This window comes from Panthera uncia, chromosome B4 (genome assembly GCF_023721935.1).
Source record: "Panthera uncia isolate 11264 chromosome B4, Puncia_PCG_1.0, whole genome shotgun sequence".
NCBI lineage: Eukaryota > Metazoa > Chordata > Mammalia > Carnivora > Felidae > Panthera > Panthera uncia.
Window position 1 is genome coordinate 60,942,058 of NC_064809.1, and position 14,300 is coordinate 60,956,357.

The 14,300-nt window shown below is 40.5% G+C and overlaps 1 protein-coding gene across 2 annotated transcripts in view; it reads right to left on the minus strand.

Annotated features, from left to right (window-relative positions):
- TMTC1 (transmembrane O-mannosyltransferase targeting cadherins 1) overlaps positions 1-14,300 on the minus strand; it is a 624,031-nt gene that overhangs the window by 72,815 nt on the left and 536,916 nt on the right. For both annotated transcript variants that reach the window (XM_049625225.1, XM_049625224.1), the window contains exons 10-11: positions 13,369-13,536; positions 5,720-5,833 (exon numbers count right to left, since the gene is read on the minus strand). In XM_049625225.1, coding sequence (XP_049481182.1) covers positions 5,720-5,833; positions 13,369-13,536 — 282 coding nt within the window. The remainder of the gene's footprint in view (positions 1-5,719; positions 5,834-13,368; positions 13,537-14,300) is intronic.

Sequence of the window (14,300 nt, forward strand, 5' to 3'; positions counted from 1 at the left end):
GAGACAGAGCATGAACGGGGGAGGGGCAGAGAGAGAGGGAGACACAGTAAAACTGCTATTCTTAATTAACACAAAATATATACAGTAAAGTTATAATTTCATCAACAAAAAAATAAAACTAATTTCAACTGTCTACTTGTGATACTGGAAAGTGTATTTAGACTTTTATAAACGAAAATACCACACGGGCAGAAAAGCCTATCTCCACTTGTTAAACCTGGCTAACAAATGGTCCTGGAATTTTAATTCTTTCCAGAAATACATGGCAGCTGGTATCCAAGGTCACTTTCACTCATAAGAGTTATTTTAAGTGTTCACTTAAAATGGGCTGTGTAATGAAGGACTTTTAAAACAGCCAATAAATCCTGATTTAAGAAAAAAAAAATGTTCACACGCTACCAGCTTTACAGACAGCATTTTTCAAAGGAATTATATAAAGCAATCTTATTGATAAACTAAGAACATTAGTGAACAGTGGGTTAATTACACATAGTTAGATTTCTTTAGACTCTAATGATAATGCTGTTTCTTCGATTCTTTTATTACTATCTGTTTTCCCCATGCACTCCTACAGTCTAATGGAGTCTCCTTGCAGAGTTCTGGTTATCCACGCAGGAGAGAGTGCAAAGAATGCTATCTGTGGTTGCTATTATCATGACAAGTCTCTATTTTTTGCATTAAAAAAATGCAGTCAGTGGCTCCTGAGGGGCTCAGTTGATTAAGCATCTGCCTGTTGATTTCAACTCAGGTCTTGATCTCACGGTTTGTGAGTTTGAGCCCCACATAGGGATTCCTTGCTTGGGATCCTCTCCCTGTCTCTATGTCCCTCCCAGCTCGCTCTCTCTCTCTCTCTCTCTCTCTCTCCACCCCCCCCCCAAATAAATAAACATTAAAAAAATTCCAATCAGGAAGATTTTTAGTTCTATGCTGTCCCACGTGTTAGCTAATTAAATAGCTAGTAGAGATTTCTTTGGTACAGGAGCATTAAAAGCACATTTCTTCCCCTTTAATTATGCAAACAGAAAAGAGCTTGGTCAAGGACTTCTATCCCCTTCGAATAGTCCATTCATTACCTTCAGATTTTCTGTTTAGAACATCAACAACAGATGTATCGGGAATGGAAAAGGCTGCTCTAAGGGTGCCCTGGCTGCCCAAGCATATTTGAGTACCCTCAGGAAAGGGTAATGTATCTCCTGCTTGATAGGAGTATGGGAAGGTGGAAATCTCAGATGATTTACTGTGTATTTCATGTTGAAAGCATACCTGTGAGAAAGAAACAGCTGTCTGGGTGACTGAAGATCACAGCCCTTGTATTAGGAGGGAATCCTACGTAGCACTGATATCTAATCACTGGAGATACTCTGGGTGTAGTGCGCCAGGAGGAAGAGGGTATCTACGCGAACAACTGTTCCATAGAACATGGGACAATTTGCTGCTGACAGTGGGGAGGCCTTCCTGACTCACCTGAACAAAGGTGAACTCTATTCATTCCCAAGTGGGGGGGCTCTTGATGGCCAGCCCATTTTAACCAACCAGTAACTGAGTCATGCAGGGAATTTAAATATAAAATGAAAAATAATTTCCATGACTCTATCACCTGTAGTGAAAAATCTTTTAAAATAGTCTCTTCACTGTGTCATCAGATTTCCAGATGTTCTCTATTCTCTGGAAATATCCACAACTTAATAAACTTTCTCTATAAGCCTGGGCCTTTTTCATCCTGTAAGTTTAGTTGTATGAGTAAAAGCCAGTTGTGTTTATTGACAGATTTGCTGCAGTTTTAGTTTTTATTGCAACTGTACAATGTAATGAAACATTTTGCAAATTGACAAAATATAAATGTGGAAAAAAAGAGAGCTGTTATTTATAGAGAAGCTAAGGCAATACTCTGGAAATACTCAAAAAAGAGAAGCTGCTCAAGAAATTGCTGTGGAATTAGATGTAAGAGTAACTGTAAAAGACTGCAGGAGGAAAATCAGAAAAAGCTCAGTCATTACATTTTTACTCCCCTTTAAAGTATCAAAACCTGATCATCAGAGAAATGATTTATGGATGCGATTTTTGCAGATTATAATCAGTAGACTCTTACCCAAAGGAAAAAGCTTGGTTTGATATTTGAAGATTGGTGAATGTATGTACATGTGAAACTTGAGGGTACAATAAATCATTCAAGAATGTGCATAATTTGTCTTACGATTCTCCACTTTTAACTGACTTTTGAAGCAAATCAACGGGCCACTGGCCAAGGGCACATGCAGGATCTTCTGCACTTTATCCAGGCAGGGCCACCATCTCTCCTTGTGGGCTTCCTGGATGAGTCATTTCATGGAGTTTTTGTGCAGGAAGAGGTAAGATATTGGGTGGTCTCTGAACTTCCTACTCCCCTCACGTGAGATGGAATGTGAGAAACTTTCTCCAGGTTTTGAACAATGGTCGGCAAGCTCTGGAGGCAAATGGCAGATCCACCAGCGCTGTTCTGATATTCCACCATATGGAATCCCTAACTTTATAGAGCCTGGAATAGGTATAAACATGAGAGCTGCCCCTCACAGCAAAACAAAGCTAACACTTGTGTTCACTGAGGATTTGAGAAAAGAGTTTTGCCATTTTCCTCTGCTGATTTGGGTCTTAATCTGAATCTATAACCTCAGCTGCAGCATTTTCCAGGGGAGATTTTCCTTGCACTACAGAAATATAATAAATGAGGTACACCAAAAGGGAGGAGAAGTTAGTGGTGCTTCTTTGTTGTCTAAAACATAGAATAAGGTTTAAAGGAAGCAGAATATTCATGGCATATATAATTACCAATTTAATGTAGCATTATTTCCAGCATTGTAAGCCAGCCAAAATGATATTGGTATAGATACAACCCTAATGACTAATTTCATCATTGCCTTTGGGATCTACCCAGTCATTACAACAAAAATGGATAATTGTTGGGACTGATTTCAGATAATAGCGCCGTTAGCCCTGCATTTTCCTAATCATTCTCTTTCTTGCTGTGTGCAAATATGGAAACCATCAGATACACGAAAGTTGAAACACGGAGGAAGGAGTCAGAGCGGGGGGTGGGGGAGAGCTCTGTCTCAGCAACTTCCACAAAGAAAGAACAATATTAAAATAAGGGCAGGGGCGCCTGGGTGGCTCAGTTGTTTAAGCGTCTGACTTTGGCTCAGGTCGTGATCTCACAGTTTGTGAGTTTGAGTCCCACATCGGGCTCTGAGCTGACAGCTTAGAACCCGGAGACTGCTTCAGATTCTGTGTCTCCCTCTCTCTGCCTTTCCTGTTCACACTGTGACTCTCTCTCTCAAAAATAAACATAAAAAAAAATTAAAAGATAAAATAAAATAAGGGCAGTCTTCCAGTCATCTCGGATAAACAATCATGAAAATGATGAATAGTCCTGGTATTTTCCTTTTCTCTCTAGCACAAAGAGTGACAATTTATTTAAAGGCAAACAAACAAAAAAACAAACCCACATCCATTGAAAATTCACCACAGAGGTATCCACACAAAAATGATGCTACTTAAATCAGAAGTATTTTGAGCCTGGTGTGAGAGGATGAAATATTTCACTAATTACTATGCAGTGTATTTATAGCTTTAATTGTTTTTCCCCCACTTCTCAAGGGACATGTTTCTTCCAGAAGCACAGTTGCTGAAGCAAACATTTATTTTTATTGTTTCATGGGAAAAAAGCGGTAGTACCCAACCAGCTACTATAATTCTGTAAAATCAGCTGCTAGAGAATTTTATGTAATTTATACTTTTGCCCCAAGCGGTGCCTTAGGGTCTGCCTTATTTTTCTGTTTGAACTTGACAGAAAATAGTCTGCTGGAATGCAATACATTTTAAAAGGTACTGATAATACTTCCTTTCAACGAATACTTTTCAGGCAAACTTACTGCTCTTTTCTTCTCTTCAAGAATGCTCACCTGAAATCCTGAAACATCAATTAACCATTAAGCCAAAACATACTTTATTTGTACCTTTGAAGGGATATGCCTCTTTAAAAAAGATATCTCCTCATTGCAAAAATAATACATGTTCATTGTGGAACATCTGGAGTACAAAATATACAGAAAAAAATTAATCTACTCACCAACCAGAAGGAAGTATTGTAAACATTTGGGTAAACTGGCTTCCAGTGAAAGAATAGAAATCTGAATTAAATCTTAAGAATGATCTTTTATTCCTAAATAAAAAACCTATTTTCCTTAAAAAAAAGTTTTGTTACAATTTTCCTCTGGGACTTCCATTTCTTGGATATTTGGAATAGTATTTGATACTGAACTTGACGTGCACAGTTTAAAATTTTTATCATATTGAATGCTAAATAAGAGACCCTGAAGTCTAAAATATTTCAATTGATGAATAATATACTTATGTAAGAACACCGTTCAAAAGGATAATTTAAAAAATCAGGCCAGTGACTTTCAGAATGATGATTTCTTTTTTTTTTTTTAATGTTTTTATTTATTTTTGAGACAGAGAGAGACAGAACATGAGCAGGGGAGGGACAGAGAGAGAGGGAGACACAGAATCCAAAGCAGGCTCCAGGCTCCGAGCTGTCAGCACAGAACCCGACGCGGGGCTCAAACTCACGGACTGTGAGATCATGACCTGAGCCGAAGTCGGATGCTCAACTGACTGAGCCACCCAGGCGCCCCTCAGAATGATGATTTCAAACTAAGCTTTGAGACAATGCTAGTACATGCTTCAGAGAAATATCTATTTGTTTGGTATGCATACTTTAAGCATATCCCAAAGTGGAACACTAGCCCAAAATTCAACCAAATGGGGGCCAATCTGCAGGGGTATGGAAACCTCTCTAAAAAGCTTCCGTGAGTCTCATAGTACTCAATAAAAGAGAACACTCACCTGTCTGTGTTTTGACCATTTGGAGATTCCAAGCTATGTATAGTTCTCCTGCCTCCACATGTTCCAGATTAAAGATGTTTATCATGTGGGATCTTTTAGATAAGACCATCTTGAAAGCCAGGATTGCAATTGTGAGTACTCAAGAGCAATAGAGACTGCCACTGGTAATGTAGGCTTACGTTTGTAGTTTTTCTTAAAGTGACATGTAAAGCTCTGTTTAGTATAGTCTCTTCCAAATGAATACAAGGAGATGAGTACAAGAAGAGTGTCAGAGCTGTTTATATATATATATATATACATATATATATATATATACACACACATATATATGTACACACACACACACACACACACACACGCCCCTTATTAACATATTCCCAGCATGGTAATCAAGTGTCTTCTAGTACTCTTTCTGTTGAATACAACTATCAGGGTATTTATTTCATTTCCATACTAAAATGCCTTCATATAAATCCTTTCTGATAACGGGAAGCCTGAAGTGAGAAGAATTCACTGGAATACACGTTCTCAGAGTTTACTGGTGTATTTTTGACAACCAACTCCTGTTCTCCTGCATATGTGTATTTGACCGGGTGTCACTTGAGTATCGTGTAGCAATGGGAACTTTTACAGGAAAACACCAAGAATTAGTAGCAAGGCAGAGTTACCACATTCACAACAGACTTGAGCACTGAGCAGAAGATGGGGAGTCCAGGATCCATACCACCTCCAAGGAGATGTTCACTGCCCGCCCCCCTCCTCCCCCCCCCCCACACACTGGGAGGGTGAGTGAATGAACCTGAGAAGCACAGCAGGGAAACAGTCCTAGGGCGCTTACCTGAGGGCTGTTCTGTAGTGGTAGATCGCTTCCCGGTTCCGACCTTGATCCTTCAGGAAATTGGCGTAGTTGTAGTGAACCTTGGCATTGTGGGGCAGAGTTTGAACTCCAGACCTACAATTAATACATTAAAAAAAAAAAAAAGAACAACAAAGAATACTAGTTAGGAATACTGTCAGTTTCTTTCACGTTTTACTCAGTTTCATGAACCTTCATTTGAAATGTCCATTGCATCCATCTAAGTCAGGTTTTCCAAAATTTGTGAATCGTGTCACTTATTAAATATGCTTCTCTGGAAAATAATGAAGGCAGTGTGTGGTTGTGCACAACTAAACAAACATGCTGACCGCATATGAAGCAGAGGGGGTGGGATGGGATAATTCTCTGGAGAACAAAACTGCATGCTCAGGTTAATTCAGTTTTTTCCTTCCTTGCTTCTTTTGTTCACTTACAACCTTCCTTTAAAAAAAAACAGAGAGCATCTACAAAAATATATCATTACTAGACTGGCCTCCCTATTACGTTTTATTGGAAATTAACATTTCCCATGTACCAAGCCTGGGCTAATTAAAATAAATAAATAAACAAATGCAGGTATAATTATTATTTTACAAGTTGCAGACAAGGAAATGAGGTTTTGCTCAAAAAGGTAAAAAAAAACAAAACAAAAACAACCTTGCTTAAATGTCACTGTATTAGTCTGCTTGCACTGCCATAACCAAATACCTGGGGAACCCCCACAGGATAGCACTGAAATTTTGGAGACGATTCAAGGGGCAAGTGGGGGCAGGAGAGGAGCCATTTCTCATTCATAACTAGCCCACACATTTAACCTGTACACAACTACACAGCTGGTAAGTGGCGGAAATGGGATCCTAGAGGATTCTAGTTTGGTTCTAGAGTCCCTCGTTCCCTCACATGCAGGGAGGTGGGAGCAGGGGAATGATGAAAGAAAATGGGCTGGAGGGCCACTTGGAAAGAAAACTTCCGGAATTCTTGAGGATTAAATGCGGGAGGGGGACAGTTGATGAGAGAGAGCAAGGAGAAAGCATAACAACCTAGTTTCTGGGCAACTTTAATGCACTACTACCTCTCCCAGATAATGTACTTTCATTCAGTTTTTAACTTATTTTTTTTAACATTTATTTATTTATTCTTTGGAGGGGGAGGGGCAGAGAGAGAGAGGGAGAGAGAGAATCCCAAGATCGCGGGGCTCAATCTCACAAACTGTACGATCGTGACCTGAGCCAAAATCAAGAACTGGACACTCAACTGACTGAGCCATCCAGGTGCCCCTAGTTTTAAATTTAAAGGTAAGATTAATAGAAGGATTTCATACAAAGTGTTAAAACCCTGTTGGGGAAATATGTAAGGGCACTGTAATCTCTGTTGAACGTTCAGTGAAATAACCAGCAGAGACAGTCCCACTTAAAATCCACTGGCTGGACATCTGAGGAACTCCCCAGAGGACAGAACATACAGAGAGTGCAAGAGGCTAGAGACCAATCCAAGGGCAACATCATCTGAAGCAGCAGACTCCACACTTACCCAGGTTGCTTCAGTGACTTCAAATGTATGGCAGGTAGCTGGGATTTTTTGGTGGGTGGGGTGTGGCTGAACACAGACTAAATCTGTATCAGGAGCAGTTAAACCTCAGATCCTCATCCCTACCCTTAAAAGCTAAGTGACTTTTTTCATTATTCTTTCCCCATCCCAGCAAAAGGCAGGAGTTTTACTCTCTGGAAAAACAGAGTTAGAGAGATCCTGCACTCAGGAACAGGTACAGCCGAGGGAAGGGGGAAGAGCTGTACCTTAAAGGTAGATTATGGGAGAATCTGTATTCTGAACAGTGGGATCTCAGTTTGTCCTCCTTAAAAAGCTCTCTGAATAGCCAGGATTAGACTTCTCCGGAGGAGCCTGGAGGAATTTTCTCAGAAACTGACCCACCCAAGACAAAAGATACACAAATGCTGACATTTGGGTTCTCCGGTAAAATCATCGGTATCCTTCAATCGCCCTATGGTGAGGTCCAACAGCTGCCACATAGAGCTAGAATTTTAATGTAATATTTAAAATGGAAATTACCCAAAGTGTTTTTAGTCACAGGGGAAAAATCTGGGTCAGAGTGGTAATAATGGCTTTAAAAAATTCCAATTTTTAACCAGGAAAACTTCTGATTTTTCTATCCAGAAATAAATAGTGCAAGGTAATAGGCAGATTTTAAAGGTAACTTTGATTTCAGCGTGGATATAACTGGCATATTGGAATTGACCCTTCCCTCTGTGTGATTAGCATGGTGACTCTCAATTATATTTCACCCGAGGAACAGACAATTAGGCCTTGTGGAAGCATAGTCCCTGCTCGGATCAGGCATTGTTTAGTGATGGCCAGAGGAAGTAATAATATTCATAACAGGCAAGCTGATGTGGGTGGAGTAACTTGAATCCTAAGAACACACTGCTTTTTCCATTGTTGTTTTTGACCTTTATGTTCTCTCTGTGATATTTTTCTGCTATGTTTTTCCAGTCTCTCATTTTACAATGACTAGTTTGTGGATAAAGGGAAATAAACAACTGGCCAAAGGCAAAACTTTCCACGTTGCTGTAACTGGCCAGGCTGCTCTTGCTTCCAGAACCAGGCTTTTCTATTTGCTCTCTTGATGCTATGGTTCCATAATCCCAACTGTTTTAGTGGAACCAAGCAACTTATATGAATTTATTCTACAAAGACATGCAGTATTCATTAATTATACAGCTGGATCCCGATCCCGATTAATAATCCCAGTGATGATTACAAAGAAAAATCTCCCATTCAATTCAGGATCCTAATTCATGTACCTCATAGTTCTCCTCCATGCCTCTTGAAAAATAACAGAAACAGGGGAGCAGGGCTGGCTCAGTAGGTAGAACATGCGACTCTTGGTCTCTGCGTTGTGACTTTGAGCCCCATGTTGAGTATAAAGATTGCTTAAAAATAAAAATCTTAAAAAAAAAAAAAAGATAATGAACAGAAACAACAAGAAAAGCCACTGCTCTCAGGTGTATCTCGAGTTTATAGAACATCAATTTGTTTTATTGGTATCACTGGACAATAGGTCACAAGAACCATCCCCAAATTCCTGATTAGAAAACAAACATTAAAAAAAATTAATGAGCAGCATCCAACCCAAGGGTAACAGGAAAGGAAAGTAAGGATTGGTGGTTCTCTTCAATTCCAACCCTGCTTTGACCTGAGGCAGCACAATGCCTCACTCAGGATGGCTGGTACTCACAGAATGGAATGCTCAGTTTGAATCAAGTTCTGGGCTGAGCACCCATTTCCATGGACTGACTGTCTCCTTTTATCCCTTCAGTAACTTATCGGATGGGTAGAATTATTGCACCTCCATACTACAGATGAGGAAATTGAAGTTCAGAGAGATTAAGACCTTTTTTTCTAAAGTTACAGACCTAGAAGGCAGTTGAGAAGAGATTTCAACCAAGGCCAATACGTGGTCAGAACCATTCCTGAAGCTGATCAACACTTGATGCTAAGCCAGAAAGGTACCACAGGATATAGTAACATTATAATTTCACTATCACAATGTTTATCTTATTGGTAAGCAAACTATGTCCTTGTGGGCCACAGGCGCGCCAATGTGTTTGCCTATTATTTTTGGCGTCTTTCCCGAGACAACAGCAGGGTTGGGTAGTTGCAAAAGAGACTGTATGGCCCACAAAGACTAAAATATTTACCGTCTACTCCTTTACAAAGGAATCTGCCAATCCTCAGTATATATTCTCTGCCTTGGGAGGTCTGCTGATCTCTGGCTTAGCAATTCAGAAAGCAAGAAACACAAATGTGTTTCCTACAGAGATGGAGAATAATCTAGGCCGTAAATTCTTAATTGGTGGTCCATAGATCACTTAAATACTTCATGAATGGGATTCAAAGAGACCCTTAACTACATTGCAAATAAAAGAAAAATGCAGCCTCTGCCTTTTCAGGTATTTCTAACATTTGGGGGGTAGAAGGGATTTTACCAAATTGTGTTACTACAGTATTTTTTACTCCAAACAATGTAAAATTGTGGGCTGTTACCAGGCTCAGCTGGAGCTATGCAGTTACCCTCTTTCCAGGTTAGGATATCAGAATAGTTTCTTGGCACAAAGAATTAAAGAAAATATACCTTGCAGCTATTATTATGAACCAATCCCTCCCCCCACTCTCCCACTCTCCCTCTCTCTCTTTTTTATACTGGGCTTATTTAAGTTAGAAAACATAAAGTAAAAAATGGGTGTAGCAAAGCTTACATATTCTTGTATATCAGACTTGGGTTCAAATCCTGGTTTCTCTTCACAGCTATTTCAGTGTGGACCAATTACTCTCTTTGAGCCTCTGATAAGACACAAGTTCAGGCTTCTTACGCTTTTGTGTGTACGATTCTTGCCAGTGGAACTACAAAGCCGTGAGGGGGGCCTGCATCTGTATCTCCTAAAAATACATCATATGGTGAGATCTTTTTTTCTAAGAGGAGGCCTCAGCTGGAAAGGCTGGGACTTAACTGAAAGTTGGATTTTCTCCAACGCAAAGGTCTGTCCTAAGACACTCTGTACGACTGTTCACAGCATTGCCAAGCAAAACCACCCCATGTAGTAAGAGAGGCCTTAATGAGACCATATGTCCAAGGGACGGTCAATAAGTTCACTGTTTAGAACAGAGGAGTAACCAGAAGGAGGGCCTCTGACACAGGGACATCGCCTTATCTAGAACTATTACAAATTTTTCTTACTCAATACAGCCAGTTCTTGATTTTGATCATTATGGCTAATTTGGGTTGTTTGCATCTTTACATACTCGGTTCAGGTCTACGAGACAACAGTTCATGAAGGGCCTGCGCTGTTCTTAGTGCTTACGCACTGTCCTGCTCTACCTCTGTCTACCAGTGGCTACATTATGTTAACATGTGTTTATGTGTCTGACCCTCCACAGACTTCCAGCTCCTCTTCCTCTTTCCCTCTTCCCCCTGTCAACACCAATCTCTTTCATACCCTAGAACAGAGCCTACAGCCATAACTTGAAAACCTTACATAGTGTTTACCATACTGCCTTCTGCATCTTTTACATAATCATTCATTCTTAGACTACACCTGAAAGATAAACATTCTTGTTATTACTCTAAGTTTCAAAATAAAGAAAACTAAGGCACGGAGTCGTTAAGTAACTTTCCCAACATCATACAGCTAATAAATGATGGTACTTGGAGAGGACCCAGAAAGTCTAACTCCAGCCCCCACACTCAACCAGTAACCCTATCTTCCTTCAAAGATTCTTGATAAATGTTCACTCAACTGATTCCAGCATGACTCAGCACAGATGAATACATACAAATATCTGGTCTTTGAAGAGAAAGAATATTCTTAACGTCTCAGATTCTTAAAACTTTTCTTGGGACATACATAAATTATAATAGGCAAAGTTTTCAAAGAACTATCAAAAGCTTTGATTTACATGTTATACAAAATTCCATTTGATCACCAAAGGCCTCTTAAGGGCACAAAACCTCTTCAAGCACATATGTGGAATGGTTATGTTTTAGTAATCCACTGTCACTTACTACATGCTTCCATCTGGAAAAACAAAAACAAAAACAAAGCCTCTGGATGAAAAGTCAATGAGCTTTTTGTTTTTCTGTTTTCAAACTGCTGGCATCAGCCGTAGAGTGTTGGAACATGAACTTGTTATCCTTGAAATAAACTGCTGCCTGCCAAAATCCACCCCCAAAGTTGATCTGATTAAGCAGTAAACATAATTAGAAGACACGACCTCTGTTAGTACCTTTATTCAAGCAAGGGGTTTAGCACAGGGCAGAACCATTTTAAAGTTTCTCATAAAAGCACCAACTGTTGAAAGCAAAAGAAAAAAAAAATTGAAGCCAACAGAGACTAAGAGGAAGTTGTATCACTGGATGTCCATGCCCCTGTGTTTGCAGATTGACCTCAGCATGGGTAGAAAGAGGGGACAAGTCCTTTGTGGTCTGTGGGGACCGCACTGAAGGTGAAGGATGTGACAGAGACTAAACGGAATCTGGATCCTCAAAGTGAAAAAACATGAAGTTAAAAAATCCCCACAAAAAACTTTACATGCCAACAGGTCTCTACAGTATCCACTGTGAAAATGATTATGACATTGACAATGGTGGTGATATAATAATAATAAAAAACCAATAAGACTTGCATGACAAACTAATATTTTTCTATTAAAAAAAAGTTAAAAAGTTAAATTGCCAAGTAGCAAAATCAAATATATTGTTTTGAAATAGTAAAAAAGTGCAGTGAACATTTATCTTATTTATCTGTTCGTTCATTCATTCATTCATTCCTGGCAGCCCAGAGTCTTTGCCCTCCTCCAGTAGTTGGATTCCCTGTGGGGAGTTCTCCCTTGCCTCACTTTGTGAAGTCTCAGTGGTACCCCAAGGGGCCGGGCCTGCCCTAACTCCCTCAGTGGAAGTCAGAGGGGCTCCTTTGGCCAATCATTCATTTCGGTGCCTGGTGGAGACAAAGGGCAGGTGCATGACCTAAAGCTCAAGCCCAGCCAGAGGACTTAATTTCCCTAGGACTTTGATGTGAAGATAAAAAACAACTTGGTATAAGTCTCCTCATTTGCTTCCGGGCGGGCGCTCAGGTGCTCTCAAGACACCATCCAGATGTTTTTCCCATCTGCCACATGCCGGCTTCTTCACCGGCCCCTCAATGCCGTGCACTTCCCTATACTCTCGCAATATGTTCCCTTTTCTTTTCTCGAGTGATCCTAACTCTGTTTCAGTTGTTTGCTCCCAAAGTGGAAGTGTTGGGTATCAGCTGGCCAAGGAACCAAGTAAAAACCACAATGACCTAACTGGGCAACTGGGTCCTAAGTGAGGACAGAAGCTGGAAGAGGGGACACAGATGGGGGGGATCCCTAGAAACTGGGAACATCAGCTGTGGCAGTGTCAGGGAGCCCAGCTGAAGGTCACTGGGGCAGTGGCATTAGGGAGACAGCCTAAGCTCCAGAAAACAGAGCGATGAGCAGGAGTCCCAGAGAATAGTTTATACTTCACTACAAATTCGGGGCTTTAAGTTGACATCGTTATTTTCAGAAACAGCTTCTACACTACATAAAAACCTACCAGGAGATGAAAAAAGCCTCCCATTTCTTTGTTCACAATTAATGTTCAGAATAAAGCAACTAGATCACAGATCACAACTTGATATGCTGGAATATTCTAAAGAAAATGTATTGTATTTCTCTTCCTTCCTGCTGTGTGCTCACCTTTCTCATTTTCTTGTCTGCATAATGAAGTTAGGCTTATCATTTCGTTTGGTTTATAGCTGATTTTACAGCCCAGCTCATCATTAACGACTGTCTCACAGACCCAAAAACCTTCCCGTGAGCCTTATTTTCATAAATTCACTTAGAATGAGCTCACATTAAACTTTATACAATACCATTTAAAAAACTAAAGCTAAAACCCAAAATAAAATTACATCTCCCACTTAAAACTTTACTAAAAAAAAAAACCTGTGGGTTAATGATTATTGCCAGACCCATGTTACCTCATTTGTTTGGAAACAAATATCTAAGCAAAAAAATACATGGGAAGAGATTTGCTTTTATCCACCTAATCGTACCTGAATAGGGACTCTCTTGACAGCCAAATTTCATTCTGTTTCACCGTTTTCCAAGAGAAAAGCAACAGCAGCAACACAGTGGACACAGTCAGGGTGGTGGCCCCACATCGATTCAGCCAAGTGCACAGCTTGCTCAGTCCGTGCACAAAAAGGATGCAGTAGCCCATGCTGGAAAACAGTGTGGGAGAAGCAGGATTACTCTGGGGGTGCAGTGGAGGCCCCCTGTGCATTCTGTCCCATATAACTAGCTTTCACATAAAGCTTGTCCTGGGATGGAGAAACAAACATAAACACCCCTCTCTCACACACATTTACATGTCGGTTCTCTGATGGGCTGTACCAGCACATTGCTAGTCCTTTGGCATTTGTGTGGAGAATAATAGGTTCATCGTTTAGGCTCAGACTGCCCTGGATTTCAGAGCTCAGACATCATGAGAAGTCCCTTATGTATGTTCTTGGGTCCTGAATAGACCCTCTGACTCTTGCTTCCTTACGTCATTGACATCATATAACCATATTGGTATCATGTGCCTACATTTACTGTGCTGCAGCCGGTCACATCATGGCTTTGTGACAGGCAGTCCCCAAGACTTCCCTAGCAGGTCCTGGGAGGGATGCTGGTTACCAAGGAGCACTGGTGTCTGTCTCTAGGGATGTGCTGCCTGCTGTGTACCCACTCTGGTCAAAGTCCTTATGCTGATGGAAAATCATCTGTCCACAAGCCAACTCCTGAGCCTTGCAGCTTGGAGCTCATCACAGACAGACTGTGTCGATACGATTTTCTTGCTGACTCTGGCTCAGCTTTCTAAACAGACATAAGAATTGCTCATTATCTGAGTGGCATGTCAGTATCACATTTCTAAAAGCCTCTGGCCTGGTGGATGGAATGTGGTGCTTCACATTATCTGTGCAGCCACAGAGATGCTTCCTGC